Raw genomic sequence first — 13116 nt, forward strand, 5'->3', positions numbered from 1 at the left:
TTACCACTTAAGACGCATTTTCATCTTCCTGTTTCGAGAAAACCAGCTGCAATAATTTAGTACTTGAAATGGATTTGGGATCAATAGCTTCTAAAGACGGTTCTTCGTTTCCCAACAACTGCAGCGACTGAAAACCGGGGAAATCATTAGATCCCATTGACTGAAAACAAAATAACGGGAACTGCCAAAGGAACCACTTCAATGGACTGACACAAAACCATAAATGTCACACAGGCACACACCTGTGGAAACAACGAGGAAGGAAATCAGAAATTAATATTTTATAAACAAACTGGGTACGCCGGTCGAAAAGTTGCACGGCTGTATAGGACAGTGGTGGCGAACCTATGGCACGCGTGCCAGAGGCGGCACTCGGCGCCTTCTCTGTGGGCACGCGCGCCATCACCCCAGCCCCGCCTCCCCCTGCGGCCCCCTCCTCTCCAGCAGCCCCCCTGGAGGAGAGTTGCCCCCAGGCATCTGTTGCCTGCACAGAGCAGCGTACCCAAGGACATAGCCAGGCAGCAGAGACAAGACTCCACCCTCGCGCTTTATAGCCTGCAGATGATCTGCGCGGTGTGGGCAGAGGGCGTAGCTGCCATGGTGCTGCAGGGCTGCCTGGGTGATCTGCTACAGCGGGCCATTGAGGCAGTGCATGGCCTGTGGGCGGGCGGAGGAGGCAGGCAGGGGCGGAGCAGACAGGGCGGAAGGTGGAGCGGGGGCGGGTGGCAGGTTTGGGGCACTCAGTCTGTAAAAGGTTCGCCATCACTGGTATAGGAAATCAAATGAAGTTAGTGCTGGTTTAAGTAGTGCGGCTCCAATGAATCTGGAATTTGCTACAAGACAGCTGTGAGAGACTTCAGCATACTTCAGATCTTGACAAATGGGTAGCACCCCAGGCTGCGGCTTTGAAAAACACAGCACAACGCATTCTGGGATGGAGTGAAACTTCTGAAGAAGTGACATGGGCTTTGGAAGTGCTCCTTAGAGCTGTTTATTTGGCGACTGAGGAAGTGATCTTTCCTGGGACAGCTATCCCTCAGCTAGAGGGGTCTACAGTTTTGACATCTCCAGACAAAAACTCAACATCAATAAAGAATGTCAACTACGCTGGAATTCCTTTCTTACAATTTTAACTATTCTAAACTGTCTCACCTTTTGTAAAAGTCTGAGGAATGTGTAATCAGGGACTCGGGCGTGTCTAATTTAATAAAAAGAAGAACTAGGAGTGACAGGATAGCTGCAGTGGCAACAGTTAACCCCCATTTATAGTGACTTTGACATAATATGAAGGGTTCCCCCCCCCCAGATTTCTGACACCTGTATTGAACTGCTATTTATAAAATGAATTTGTCAGTAGCCTTCCTTGCTAGCTCTTGAATGCTCAGGTCTAGCCTCTGTTTCCTCGTCTTCTCTCAGACTCTTCACAACTTTCCAAAAGTTAGATCTTATCACTGGGAGACACTTGTGCTTGTGTAATTTTGGCACTTTAAGATAGAGTGATGCAAGTATTCTGTGCTTTATTCTAAATTTCATTGGGAGATTGGCTGTAACTTTTTATTTGCATATGTATTTAAAAGCAAGACAAACAAAATATTATTTTTAAAAAATTCTCCATCAACGTTAAGAAAATCTGGCAGTCATTATGTTTTATATAACAAAAAAATCCTCGTTTCTGTTTTCTTATTCAGCTAATCACCCATTTTTCACAAATTCTACTTCATTTCTCCTGTGTTTATGACAACCAAAATTCCTAATTTTATATCCAGTTAAGAAGCACAGGCCAATTAAAATAATTTTATCTCAAATCTCCGCCTAAACAATGTACAAACGTTCATAAAATATTTTTTTTAACCGCAGACCGGCAGTCGGTAACCCTCGTGCCAGATTCCTTGTATTATTTTGTAGCTTTTGGTTTTCAAAAGACATTAAAAGTTTGGAAGCCTGCAGGAGCTTATCACTGTATTTCAAACTGCAAACCAAACATAAGAGTGTCTCTGTTGTGCGTAAACATTTTGGGCATCGAGACCATTCCTTAAAATCTGAAATTTCAAAAGCGCGACTTTACCTTGAAAAATGAGGAACCCGTAGAAGAACCACAGCAGTCTGATGAAAACTTTTGAACAGATCATGGCTCAGCGATTAAAAGCCTTTCTGCTCACTGTCAGATTTGGCAAGTTGTTCTACTCTTGACAAACTTTTTACGCTGGACTCTTCAGAGAAATCTGAGCAGTTTGGCAGTCGGCTGAATCCAAACTTTAATTCTTCCAGTTTTTCTTCTGAAAAAGAAACAAAAAGGAATTTTTGAACAGATAATAAATTCCCTCAACTAGAACAAATCTGGAAAGGGGGAAAAAAAAAAGTTTCACACAGCTAATGCATAACAAGGTCTTAAAATAAGTATATGTAGACAAGACAAACTAAAATAGCCCTTGTGTTTTATGACTACTTATTTACTGTTTGAATTTATACCAGCTGCAATGGCCAGAAAGGAATTTACTAGCTTCTGTGTACACAATCAATGCACCTCAAACAGGTAAGTTTTTCTTTACCTGAGTAAAAAGAAGGATTTTCAGTGGTCCAATACCACTTTTCTAAGATGTTGAGACCTTAGAAAAAGTTCAGAGAAGAGCAACTAAGATGATCCAAGGCCTGGAGACTAAAACATATGAAGAACGGCTACAGGACTTGGGTTTGGCTAGTCTAAAGAAAAGAAGAAATAGAGGTTGACATGATAGCAGTATTCCAGTATTTGAGAGGCTGCCACAAAGAAGAGGGGGTCAAATTATTCTCCAAAGACACCAGATCGCAGGACGAGAAACAATGGTTGGAAACTGATCAAAGAGAGAAGCAACCTGGAATTAAGGAGAAACTTCCTGACAGTGAGGACAATCAACCAGTGGAACATTTTGCCTCCAGAAATCCTGGGTGCTCCATCACTGGAGATTTTAAAGAAGAGGCTAGGCAGTCACTTGTCTGAGATGGTATAGGTTCTCCTGCTTGAGCGGGGGGCTGGACTAGAAGACCTCCAAGGTCCCTTCCAGCTCTATTCTATTCTAAGATGCTAACGAACTGTATTAGTCAAAACTGAATGAATAATTTCATCAAAGAAACGTCTTTTGCCAGAACCACTGAAAATAAGCAGTTTTACGTTATCTCACGCTAATCCGCGTTCAAAATAAAAATGCATTTATTAAAAATTATGTTTTTAAAACTCTTTATGTTTTTTTTGGGGGGGGGGAATTAAGTTGCTCTTCTGCTTTCAATCATCCTACTGGATTAAATAAGGCAAAAATGATCATATTAAAAAGCTGCAGCTGATCCGTAGGAGTTGCTTCAATCATTTTAACAGGGACAAACAAGGAACAAACAGCAACTTGAACACCTAAAGAATGAATGCAGACAATACAAATTCCTTGTTCAGATGAACCGAATATGGATTTTGCCTTTTTTTTGGGGGGGGGGCTCTTGTCTGAGTGAGCCTGACCCCTGACCCCTGTCAGCCTGGCCCCATTCTTGAAATAAAAACCCATACTTGTGCAAGGATGTGCTGTAATTACTATTGATAGCTTCTCCTGCCATAAATAATTCAATCTCTCTTTTGGGCAGGATCCAAGGACTTTGGAGTTTAATGACTGCTGCGTAGCCATTTAACATGGCAGCAAATTAGGGGGGGGGGAAGCACAGCGGGGCGTCTGCACGCCTAATTTGCACATGCAAGGGGCACATGGCCTTCAACCTATGGCCTACTTTTCACACATCCGTGACTTCACTAATCGAGAAACAAAATACCGTCCTGACACAAGGAATAAGCCAATTGATCTGATGATTGCTGGGTCTGACTTAGCTACGAAGGCCCAAATCTATGCCTGCTCAGTGCTAGCTAGTGCACAAAAACTCAAGTGTCAAACTTGAAGTAAAAAGCCTGGACAGCTTTACAATTAAGATCCCATTTAGAATAATAAAAGTTGGAAGGGACCTTGGAGGTCATCTAGTCCAACCCCCTGCTCAGGCAGGAAACCCTATACCAGGGGTAGGCCACCTTGGCTCTTTTATGACTGGTGGACTTCAACTCCCAGAATTCCTGAGCCAGCCATGCTGAGGGGAAAGGGAGAGGTTTCCAAGCTGAGCCATGCTGGCTCAGGGATTCTGGGAGTTGAAGTCCACCAGTCATAAAAGAGCCAAGGTGGCCTAACCCTGCCCTATACCATTTCACACAAATGGTGTCCAGTCTCTTTTTTTCCCAGTGATGGAGCACCCAAGTCAAGCTGTTCCATTGGCTGATTGCTCTCACTGTTTTCTTAGTTCTAGGCTGCTTCTCCCCTTGGTTAGTTTCCATCCATTGTTTCTCGTTTTGCCTTCTGGTGTTTGGAAAATAGTTGGATCCTCTCATCTTTGTAGGAGCCCCTCAAATATTGGAACACTGCTATCATGTCTCCCTTAGACCTTCTTTTCATTTGACTAGACCAGGGGTAGGCAACCTTGGCTCTTTTACGACTCGTGGACTTCAACTCCCAGAATTCCTGAGCCCGCGTGGCTCAGCTTGGAAACCTCTCCCTTTCCCCTCAGCATGGCTGGCTCAGGAATTCTGGGAGTTGAAGTCCATGAGTCACAAAAGAGCCAAGGTTGCCTACCCCTGGACTAGACATACCCAATTCCTGTAACTGTTCTTTGAACGTTTTAGCCTCCAGCATCCCCCCTCTAATCATTCATACTGTTCTTCACTGCACTCTTTCCAGAGTTTCAACATTTGTTCATATCTGAACCATGGTCCCATCGTCATTCTGACAGTGCTTTTTCAAGGGTGTTCTCTCCAGATAGCAGAAATGCCGGTGTTTATTATATTTAGATCCATATTCGTATTTGTACATGTAACTATTTGTCAGGGTTTGTGTCTGGGCACTTATTTTCCTGGTTTTGCTTTGAAGTTTTGTTTGTCCAGTAAAAAAGCAAAAGACAAATTAAAAATAAACTTTTAAGTCCCACCCCACTATTTGGAAAACAACTGGAAAAACATTCAGTAGCAAAGTAGTGTACTTTTGCCCAAACGCTAAGAGATATAAGCCATTTTTGTACAAAAACGGTTATATTTGAACAGCATGCATAGAAGTGTGTGTGTGTGTGTGTGTGTGTGTGTGTGTGTGTGTGTTCGTTCCCATTTATAAACAGCCAAAGTTTAGCATATACAAAAAGGATATTGGAACATACCAACCCTTCTCGGAAGGTGAAAAAAATATTGAAAATTAGGAATAAAGCCTCCAGATTGAAAAACCGAGCTGATTAGATAGATGCAAATAGTTTCATTAAGTGTTGGTTTTTATTCACTTTAACAAACAGCAATTTAACAAGCATGCTTTCAATATTTTGACTTTCTGCTTCTTCTTTTGAACAGCCAACCAATCCTAGACTCCAAATCATGCTTTCAAAGCCTAGGCATGATGCGATGATTATGGACGATAACTAGCATGTGTCACACAAAATCTGTACACTGCTCACTTCTATAAGCATCTGGGATTTAGCTAACTGACCTTATCTTTCCGGATCGGTGGTCTGGGCTCACTTATTTTCCTTGTATGTTGAGTGCTAACCTACTTGATTTATAACCTGTCCTATCAACAAGGACAAACACATAGGCTGAAATAAATCCTTGCTTATCTCCTGCGCCCATTAAAGGCTTGGCCTAATACAAAAGTTTTACATCACCTTTGAAAGACAATGAAAAGGGCTGTTATACAACTGGGTGGGAGGAAACCCATGTTTGCAAAACCCAGAAAAATATTTCTCTATGTACAGTTAAGCACTGCCTCATTTCACAAGATGATTTTGTATTTTGAGATCCCAGCAGACAAAGAAACAGATATTCAGAACTTCAGCAAGGAGGTGCATTTGATTTTTTTTTTTTTTTATGCCTTTCCACCTTCTAACTTCTGCAGCTTAAAAATCTTCTATCTTCCCTTTGATGCTGAGCACACCCAGTTCCATTAAAAGGATGTGTTTCACCTCTAATAAAACAGAACACCACACCAACACCATTTGTGATTTTCAGTGTAAAACCACTGAACCACTGGTGGATGGTGGAAGTGTTAGCACCCAAAAATTATGGTTTGAGCTTTCTCCTCTGGCATGCAATTAGCCAAGTGTATCAAAAGTTCTCTTAATTTTTTTTTTTTTTTGAGGCTCCCTGGAATTCAATAGAGATCCTGACAAATAGCATACTGGGAATGTCTAGTTTAGAGAAAAGAAGGACTAGGGGTGACATGATAGCAGTCTTCCAATATCTCAGGGGCTTCCACAAAGAAGAGGGAGTCAAGCTGTTCTCCAAAGCACCTGAAGGCAGGACAAGAAGCAACAGATGGAAACTCATCAAGGAGAGAAGCAACCTAGAACTAAGGAGAAACTTCCTGACAGGGAGAACAATTAACCAGTGGGAGGGCTTGCCTTCAGAAGTTGTAAGTGCTCCATCGGTGGAGATTGTTAAGAAGAATTTGGACAGCTACCAGAATGGTATAGCGCTCTCCTGCTTGTATAGGGGGTTGGACTAGAAGACCTTCAAGGTTCCTTCCAACTCTTTTACTCTGTTATCACCTCCTTTTGCTGGTAGTACTTGAGAGGACTGGAAAAGATGGAAGACGCTATGTATGCAGTCATATTCTCCTGGTGTAGGAGAGGCTTGCTTCATGTCTTGAGGAGTTGAAGGAACAGTAGAGTCTGAGTGGGCCACCTCAGTGGTGACCACTGTTTTAAGCCAACTTTTGAAGTTTGGGTGGAGGATGGACTTATCCATTCCTGGGGAAAGAATGAAGTTCTATGTGGTAATTTGTTGACCGTCATCTCTAACATATGGGCACTTGCTTCTCTGAAGTGATAGGAGACAATCCTTTACCTCAGTGGTTCTCAACCTTGCTAATGCCGTGACCCCATAATACAGTTCCCCATGTTGTGGTGACCCCCAACTACTTATACATCACCGGGTGCCAGGGGCGTGGCCAAAGAAAAGGGGAAAAAAATGGCGGACAGCCTTGTTTGGCGACCCCCGTGAAATGGTCGTTCAACCCCAAATGGGGTCCCGACCCACAGGATGAGAACCACTGCTTTACCTCTAGGACACGGGTAGGCAACCTTGGCTCTTTTATGACTCATGGACTTCAACTCCCAGAATTCCTGAGTTGAAGTCCATGAGTCATAAAAGAGTCGCGGTTGCCTACCCCTGCTCTAGGAAAATGGTGCTCAGCTGAGGATGTGCCCGGGGTGACGGGAGGTAGGTTGTGAAGCTTGGCTTAACGGCTGCTCAAATCCCAGGGATAGCAGCCCCAATTGCTGAGGATTTTTTTTTTTAATTTGCAGAAATCCTGCAAATAACAGCTAGGGTGCTAATTAGTACCAGCAATCCATTAGCAGCAGAATAATTAGAGCGACAGACTTATCACAGATGGCAAGACAAAAGAACTGAGTGGTTGTTCTCTAATTTGCAGATTCCAGAAGATCATTTTGGTGTGTGTGTGTGTGTGTGTGTGTGTGTGTGTGTGTGTGTGTGTGTCCGTCTGCTACAGTAAGAAGAAACCAACTAAAAATAAACTTCAGTTATAGTAGGAAAATGAGGCGTTTGATTAACTCTGTCAAACTTTGTATTTCCACTATAGCAGTGGTTCTCAACCTTTTTAATGCCGCGACCCCCCAACCAGTCGTAAGTCGAGGACTACTCAACCGGTCGTAAGTCGAGGACTACTCAACCGGTCGTAAGTCGAGGACTACTCAACTGGTGCAGCACCGTTTGCAGAATGGGACTTTTGGTGGGCTCAGCAGGGCAGAGACAGCCTGGACAATTCCTGTTGGCTTTTGAAAGCCAATAGAATTAGACTCTATGCAAGAGAGTCTATTCTATTGGCTTTCAAAAGCCAATAGAATAAAAGGGAGTAGCACAGCTAAGGAAAAGGGGAAAAAAATGGCGGATCGCGTTGTTTGGCGACCCCCGTGAAATGGTCGTTCGACCCCAAATGGGGTCCCGACCCACAGATTGAGAACCACTGCACTATAGGATGGAATTATCTTATTCATAAAGAGAAACACAGAGAACCCTTGATTTTTCCATATTTAGGGAAAAAACCTCTTACCCATCTGTCAGCTGGCGCAGTTTGTATTTGCAATGTATTCCCCCAAAATATCACACTGACTTTTGTATTTTTTTTTTTTTTTAATTTTGGCTCTTATTAGCAGAAAACATACTGCTACTTTTTTCTAATTAAACATGTTAGTATTTCAGTAATGGGTTTTGCATAAGAAGAGGCTAAAAGTCTCCTCAAATGAATGAACAGGTATGAAATATGCATACTTCATTTGCCGGTAGGGGACTTTGAACATTACCATCTAATACCCATCTGGAGAGAAAAAGACTTTATTTGCATGCTGCTTTCTTGAGAGCTAGACTTCAGTAGAAAAACTGAGCAAGGAAAAAGCTCCCTAATTAAATATCTTTCTGCGCGTTTCAAGGCTCAAATAGCAACAGATTTCTGCTGATGTGGAAAGGATGGCTTAGAAAATATGGTCCCTCATTCGAAGAATAGGAATACTCAGCTTCTTTCTGTAGTTAATAAAAGTCTGACAATTTATTTTACGGAGGACTGACATCACATACCACGGTTTTTATTTGATATAAATGAACGGGTTCTAAATTAACATCAAGCAAAAATCCAGCCACTGCCAAGAAATCTTGTCTGCATCAGGCAATGCTATAATAAAATCAGCAACAGCAACTATTTTATGTTCCCAAGTGATGAAAAAAGTGCAGCTATTTTCTGAAACAATTTAATTTACTGTCAGTGTAGCAATTGCATTCATCCTTGGAGATGAATCTTATATAGAATAAAATGACTTCTGCAATGATGTCCCACTGTGTCCCACAGTTTTATTTCAATTCGCTGGTAAGATTCACAAAGGACAGGGGGTCCTTTCCATTTTTCTGTCACAGCCTCTTTTGCATCCAAGATTGATGGCTTGTGCCAGTAAAAATAAAAGAGGGAAGCCTTTTTTTTTTAAAAAATATCATGTCATTCCATTTTCTTTCCTTGCAACATTAACACGTCTACCAACTCTGACAGGGCACGCTACTGTATACAAACAGACAGCAAACCCTATTCCCTTCCCTTCTAGCACTGATGATGTTACCTAGTTGGGTCATGAGATGTCTGCAAGAAAACAACCAAGCACCAAGGCCTCCATGCTAACATTTTTGTTCTCGCTGGCTGCAGCTCCAAGTTGGGTGCATTGATTTGATGAGCCATCGGAGAAATATTGAGGCTTTAGCTGCTATAAAAATCTGTTGTCACATCAGCTGAGATTTTTGAGACTCTAGAAAGAGTACAGAGAAGAACAACAAAGATGATCACGGGACTGGAGGCTAAAACATGCTGGAATTGGGAATGTCTAGTTTAATGAAGAAAAGGACGAGGGGGGGCATGATAGCAGTCTTCCAATATCTCAGGGGCTGCTCCAAAGAAGAGGGAGTCAAGCTATTCTCCAAAGCACCTGAAGGCAGGACAAGAAGCAACGAATGGAAACTAATCAAGGAGAGAAGCAACCTAGAACTAAGGAGAAACTTCCTGACAGTGAGAACAATTAACCAGTGGAACAACCTGCCTCCAGAAGCGGTGAATGCTCCAAGACTGGAAGTTTTTAAGAAGAGACTGGATGGCCATTGGTCCGAAATGGTATAGGGTTACCTGCCTGAGCAGGGGGTTGGACTTGATGACCTTCCAGGTCCCTTCCAACTTTATTATTATCATTATCATCATCATTATTATTTTCCTCTTTTATTCATCTGTCATTTTTAAATACATCTGTGGATTAGCAACTATATCTAGTGGGCAAGCTCACTTACATATAAGTTCTACTTCAACAATGGCCACAGAAAGGACCAAAGGAGAACTAAAGACTCCTAGAATTATGAAGAAATTTCCTTAACAACTGAGAACAATTAACCAGGGGAACGGCTTGCCTCTAGAACAGTGTTTCTGCTGGCTGTGGAATTCTGGGAGTTGAAGTCCACGTGCCTTAAAATTGTCAAGGTTGAGAAACACTGCTTCTAGATGTTGTGGGTGCTCCATCGTTGGAGGCTTTTAAGAAGAGATTGGACAGCCATTTCTATGGGGTCTCCTGCTTGAGCAGGGGGTGGGACTACTAGAAGATCTCCAAAATCCCTTCCAACTCTGTCATTCTGCTATCCACATAAACCATCTCTCTTCTTCCCCTTCTCTTTTCCAGTTTTCACAAAAAAAAAAAGAAAAAGAAAAAAAAAGAAATTTCCACTCCTGGCAAACTTGGAAAAAAAAGAGCAAAATATTATGCCACCGAAATGGAACAACTTCTGACCACAGATTTTTTTTTTTTCCCCCTTGGAAAAGCATCCAGTGCCGTGCCGCCCCCCAATACTTCACCAATCTTCCTCCCCTTAATACTCCTCCCTTGAAACCATCACTCTTAAAACAATCTGATGCTGGTTCTTACTTGAGGCCTGCTATCATATTCAGCAATACGTTATTCAGAGGCTAGGCCACCGAGAGGAATAATCCACTGGGCGTTCAAACCGATTCACAATCTGCTGCTCCACACAGACAGTGTGAATCGCCTGACTTTTTAAAAAATAAAATACCTAATTTCTTTTGCGAGCAGCGCCCGCTCCCTAAATGCAATGCTATCCTTCTCAACCGTGAATCACCAGCTAATCAGCCTAAGTAGTGGAAGGTAACAACCTTCACTGCTTCAGCAACAGGGAATTCTTAACACACACACACACACACACACACACACACGCACACACACAAAATCCGGTTGCTGGACACATCTGGACGATATTCCGGTCCGTTACTCCTGCGTTATCAATATTTTGCTTAATTTCTTGCATGTTAATGGGACTGTTTGAACCCAACTAGAGTGCGGGGCGATCCTTGGCGTCTTCGTTTTGGGATTGATGGGCTTTTGGCTCTGATTTAATTGCAACTCAAGAGCCGATACAAGCAATGCCAGGAAGTGGCATGGAGGAGGAGGAGGAGGAGGAGAATGTGGCTTTCTCTCTGCTCCCCCATCTGACGGTTCCTGGCTCTGGTTCTCTGCCAGTTCCATAAAATAACTTGGAGGGAGCTCTCCCCCCCCCTCTCCTCTAGGGCCCCTCCCCTCCAGCAGCCCTCGGCGCCCGGCCTCATGTGCTTTCCAAGGCGGGCTAGACTGTGCAGCAGACTTTCTGGCTCCACTTCCATTGTGTGCATGGCTGCATTGCTGCTTATCCAGGGCCCAGATTAGCATAAGAATACTTGTCTTCTCTCTCTCTCTCTCTCTCTCTCCACCTCTCTCTCCTTCCCTTTCTCTCCCTCCCTCCCTTTCTCTCTCTCTCTCCCTCCCTCCATTTCTCTCTCTCTCTCCCCCTCCCTTTCTCTCCCTCCCTCCCTTTCTCTCTCTCTCCCCTTCCCTTTCTCTCCCTCCCTCCCTTTCTCTCTCTCCCTCCCTCCATTTCTCTCTCTCTCTCTCCCTCCCTCCCTCCCTCCCTTTCTCTCCCTCCCTCCCTTTCTCTCTCTCTCTCTCTCCCCTTCCCTTTCTCTCTCTCTCTCTCCCGCCCTCCCTCCCTATTCGTCTCACCTCCATTTCTCTCTCTCTTTCTCTCCGTCCCCTCCCTCCCTTTCTCTCTCTCTCCCTTCCTCCCTTTCTCTCCCTCTCCCTCCCTCCCTTCTTCTCTCCCTCATTCTCTCTCTCTATCCCCCCCTCCCTCCCTCCATTTCTCTCCCTCCCTCCATTTCTCTCTCTCTCTCTCTCTCTCTCTCTCTCTCTGCAGGCTCCCTTGCTTTCCTTGAGGGTCTCTTCCCCCACGGGCAAACCTTGAATAACTTTACAGAGAAAAGGCCTGGAAGTATTCCATGCCCCAGCGTTTCATAAAATTATTAATTTGAAAGAATCAGGCGGAGAAATCTGGCGTTAGCGTTTTTTTGAGGGTGGGTGGGTATTATATGACAGAGAGACTGCAGACAAGCAGGAATCAGACTTCCACCATGGAAACTCAATTAGCTGGAGCTGGGGAAGGGGAAGAGGGGGCGGAGGAGGAGGAGAAAGGGGAAAGAGAGATGGGAAGAGATGGGAAGAGAGGGAAGGGAAGGAGGAAGGGAAGGTGGGGAAGCAGGGAAATCAACAGAACAAACTTTAAGAGCTGGCTAACCTTAGATAACGCAAGCGATGAGCTCATCTGATCTAGTTTTTTCTTTTTTAAAGAAAATAAATAAAAAAATAAACCAGCCTCTTTAAGTGTTTCAGAAAAGGGGAAGCACAAGTTAATACAAATGCATTTGAAAAAGCCTTTTCAGCTTGGTCAACAGGTCGGGATTCTTGGAAAACAAATGCACCCGTGTGTCTGAATTATGAAACCAAGAGGATAAAAAAAAAAGGGGGGGGGGTTTGTTTTATCAAAAGGCTGGGCAAGGTTTTCAAAAGAGGCTTGCTGCTGCGTAACACGGGGGAGTCAAAAGTCTTTTTTTTTTTTTTTTTGAACTGTTCAAACCAGTCCTGGCACTTTCAGATGCTGCTGCTCCCAGCTGTCACTCAAAGCGCACGCATGTACGGTCAGGATCAGTACTAGAAACAGCCACGTGAGCCTCACAAATTGCTGCCCCCCCCGCCCCCCAAAAAACACCCCCAGGAGTTTTGTAAGCTTATTTTAATGATTCCATGCAGTTCTAATATTTACTCTCAGGAGGCAATGAAACCCCCCCCCCCCCGCTCATTTAGTAAACATAAATTAAACTAACAGAAAAAGTCAAATTAACCCAATGAGGCGGTATTTCTCTCATATGCCTTGTTTCGAGAGGCAACAGTTAAGAATTTCCAGGGGGGGGAGAGAAAACCTGGGATTTAACACATTTCATCTTTACGCTTTTTCACCTTGCTTGATGTTCAAGTTTAGAAACATCCTCATTTTATGGAGTAAGATAAGAATGAAGTAGTAGTACACTGAAGTTAAACTCTTTCTAACACAGTGGTTCTCAACCTTTTTAATGCCGCGACCCCCCCAAACCAGTCGTAAGTCGAGGACTACTCAACCGGTTGTAAATTGAGGACTACTCAACGGGTGCAGCACCGTTTGCA

General features: G+C 43.5%; 1 protein-coding gene across 1 annotated transcript in view; it reads right to left on the reverse strand.

The window, feature by feature from the left end:
- The window catches only part of BMPR1A (bone morphogenetic protein receptor type 1A), a 62699-nt gene that overhangs the window by 18857 nt on the left and 30726 nt on the right, over nucleotides 1–13116 (reverse strand). Inside the window, exon 2 of the mRNA XM_039343391.1 lies at nucleotides 2066–2276. Within this exon, the coding sequence (XP_039199325.1) occupies nucleotides 2066–2129 (64 nt within the window). The 5' untranslated portion in view covers nucleotides 2130–2276. The remainder of the gene's footprint in view (nucleotides 1–2065; nucleotides 2277–13116) is intronic.

Source organism: Crotalus tigris, unplaced genomic scaffold (genome assembly GCF_016545835.1).
Source record: "Crotalus tigris isolate CLP2741 ecotype Arizona unplaced genomic scaffold, ASM1654583v1 scf7180000017847.2079705, whole genome shotgun sequence".
Classification (NCBI taxonomy): domain Eukaryota; kingdom Metazoa; phylum Chordata; class Lepidosauria; order Squamata; family Viperidae; genus Crotalus; species Crotalus tigris.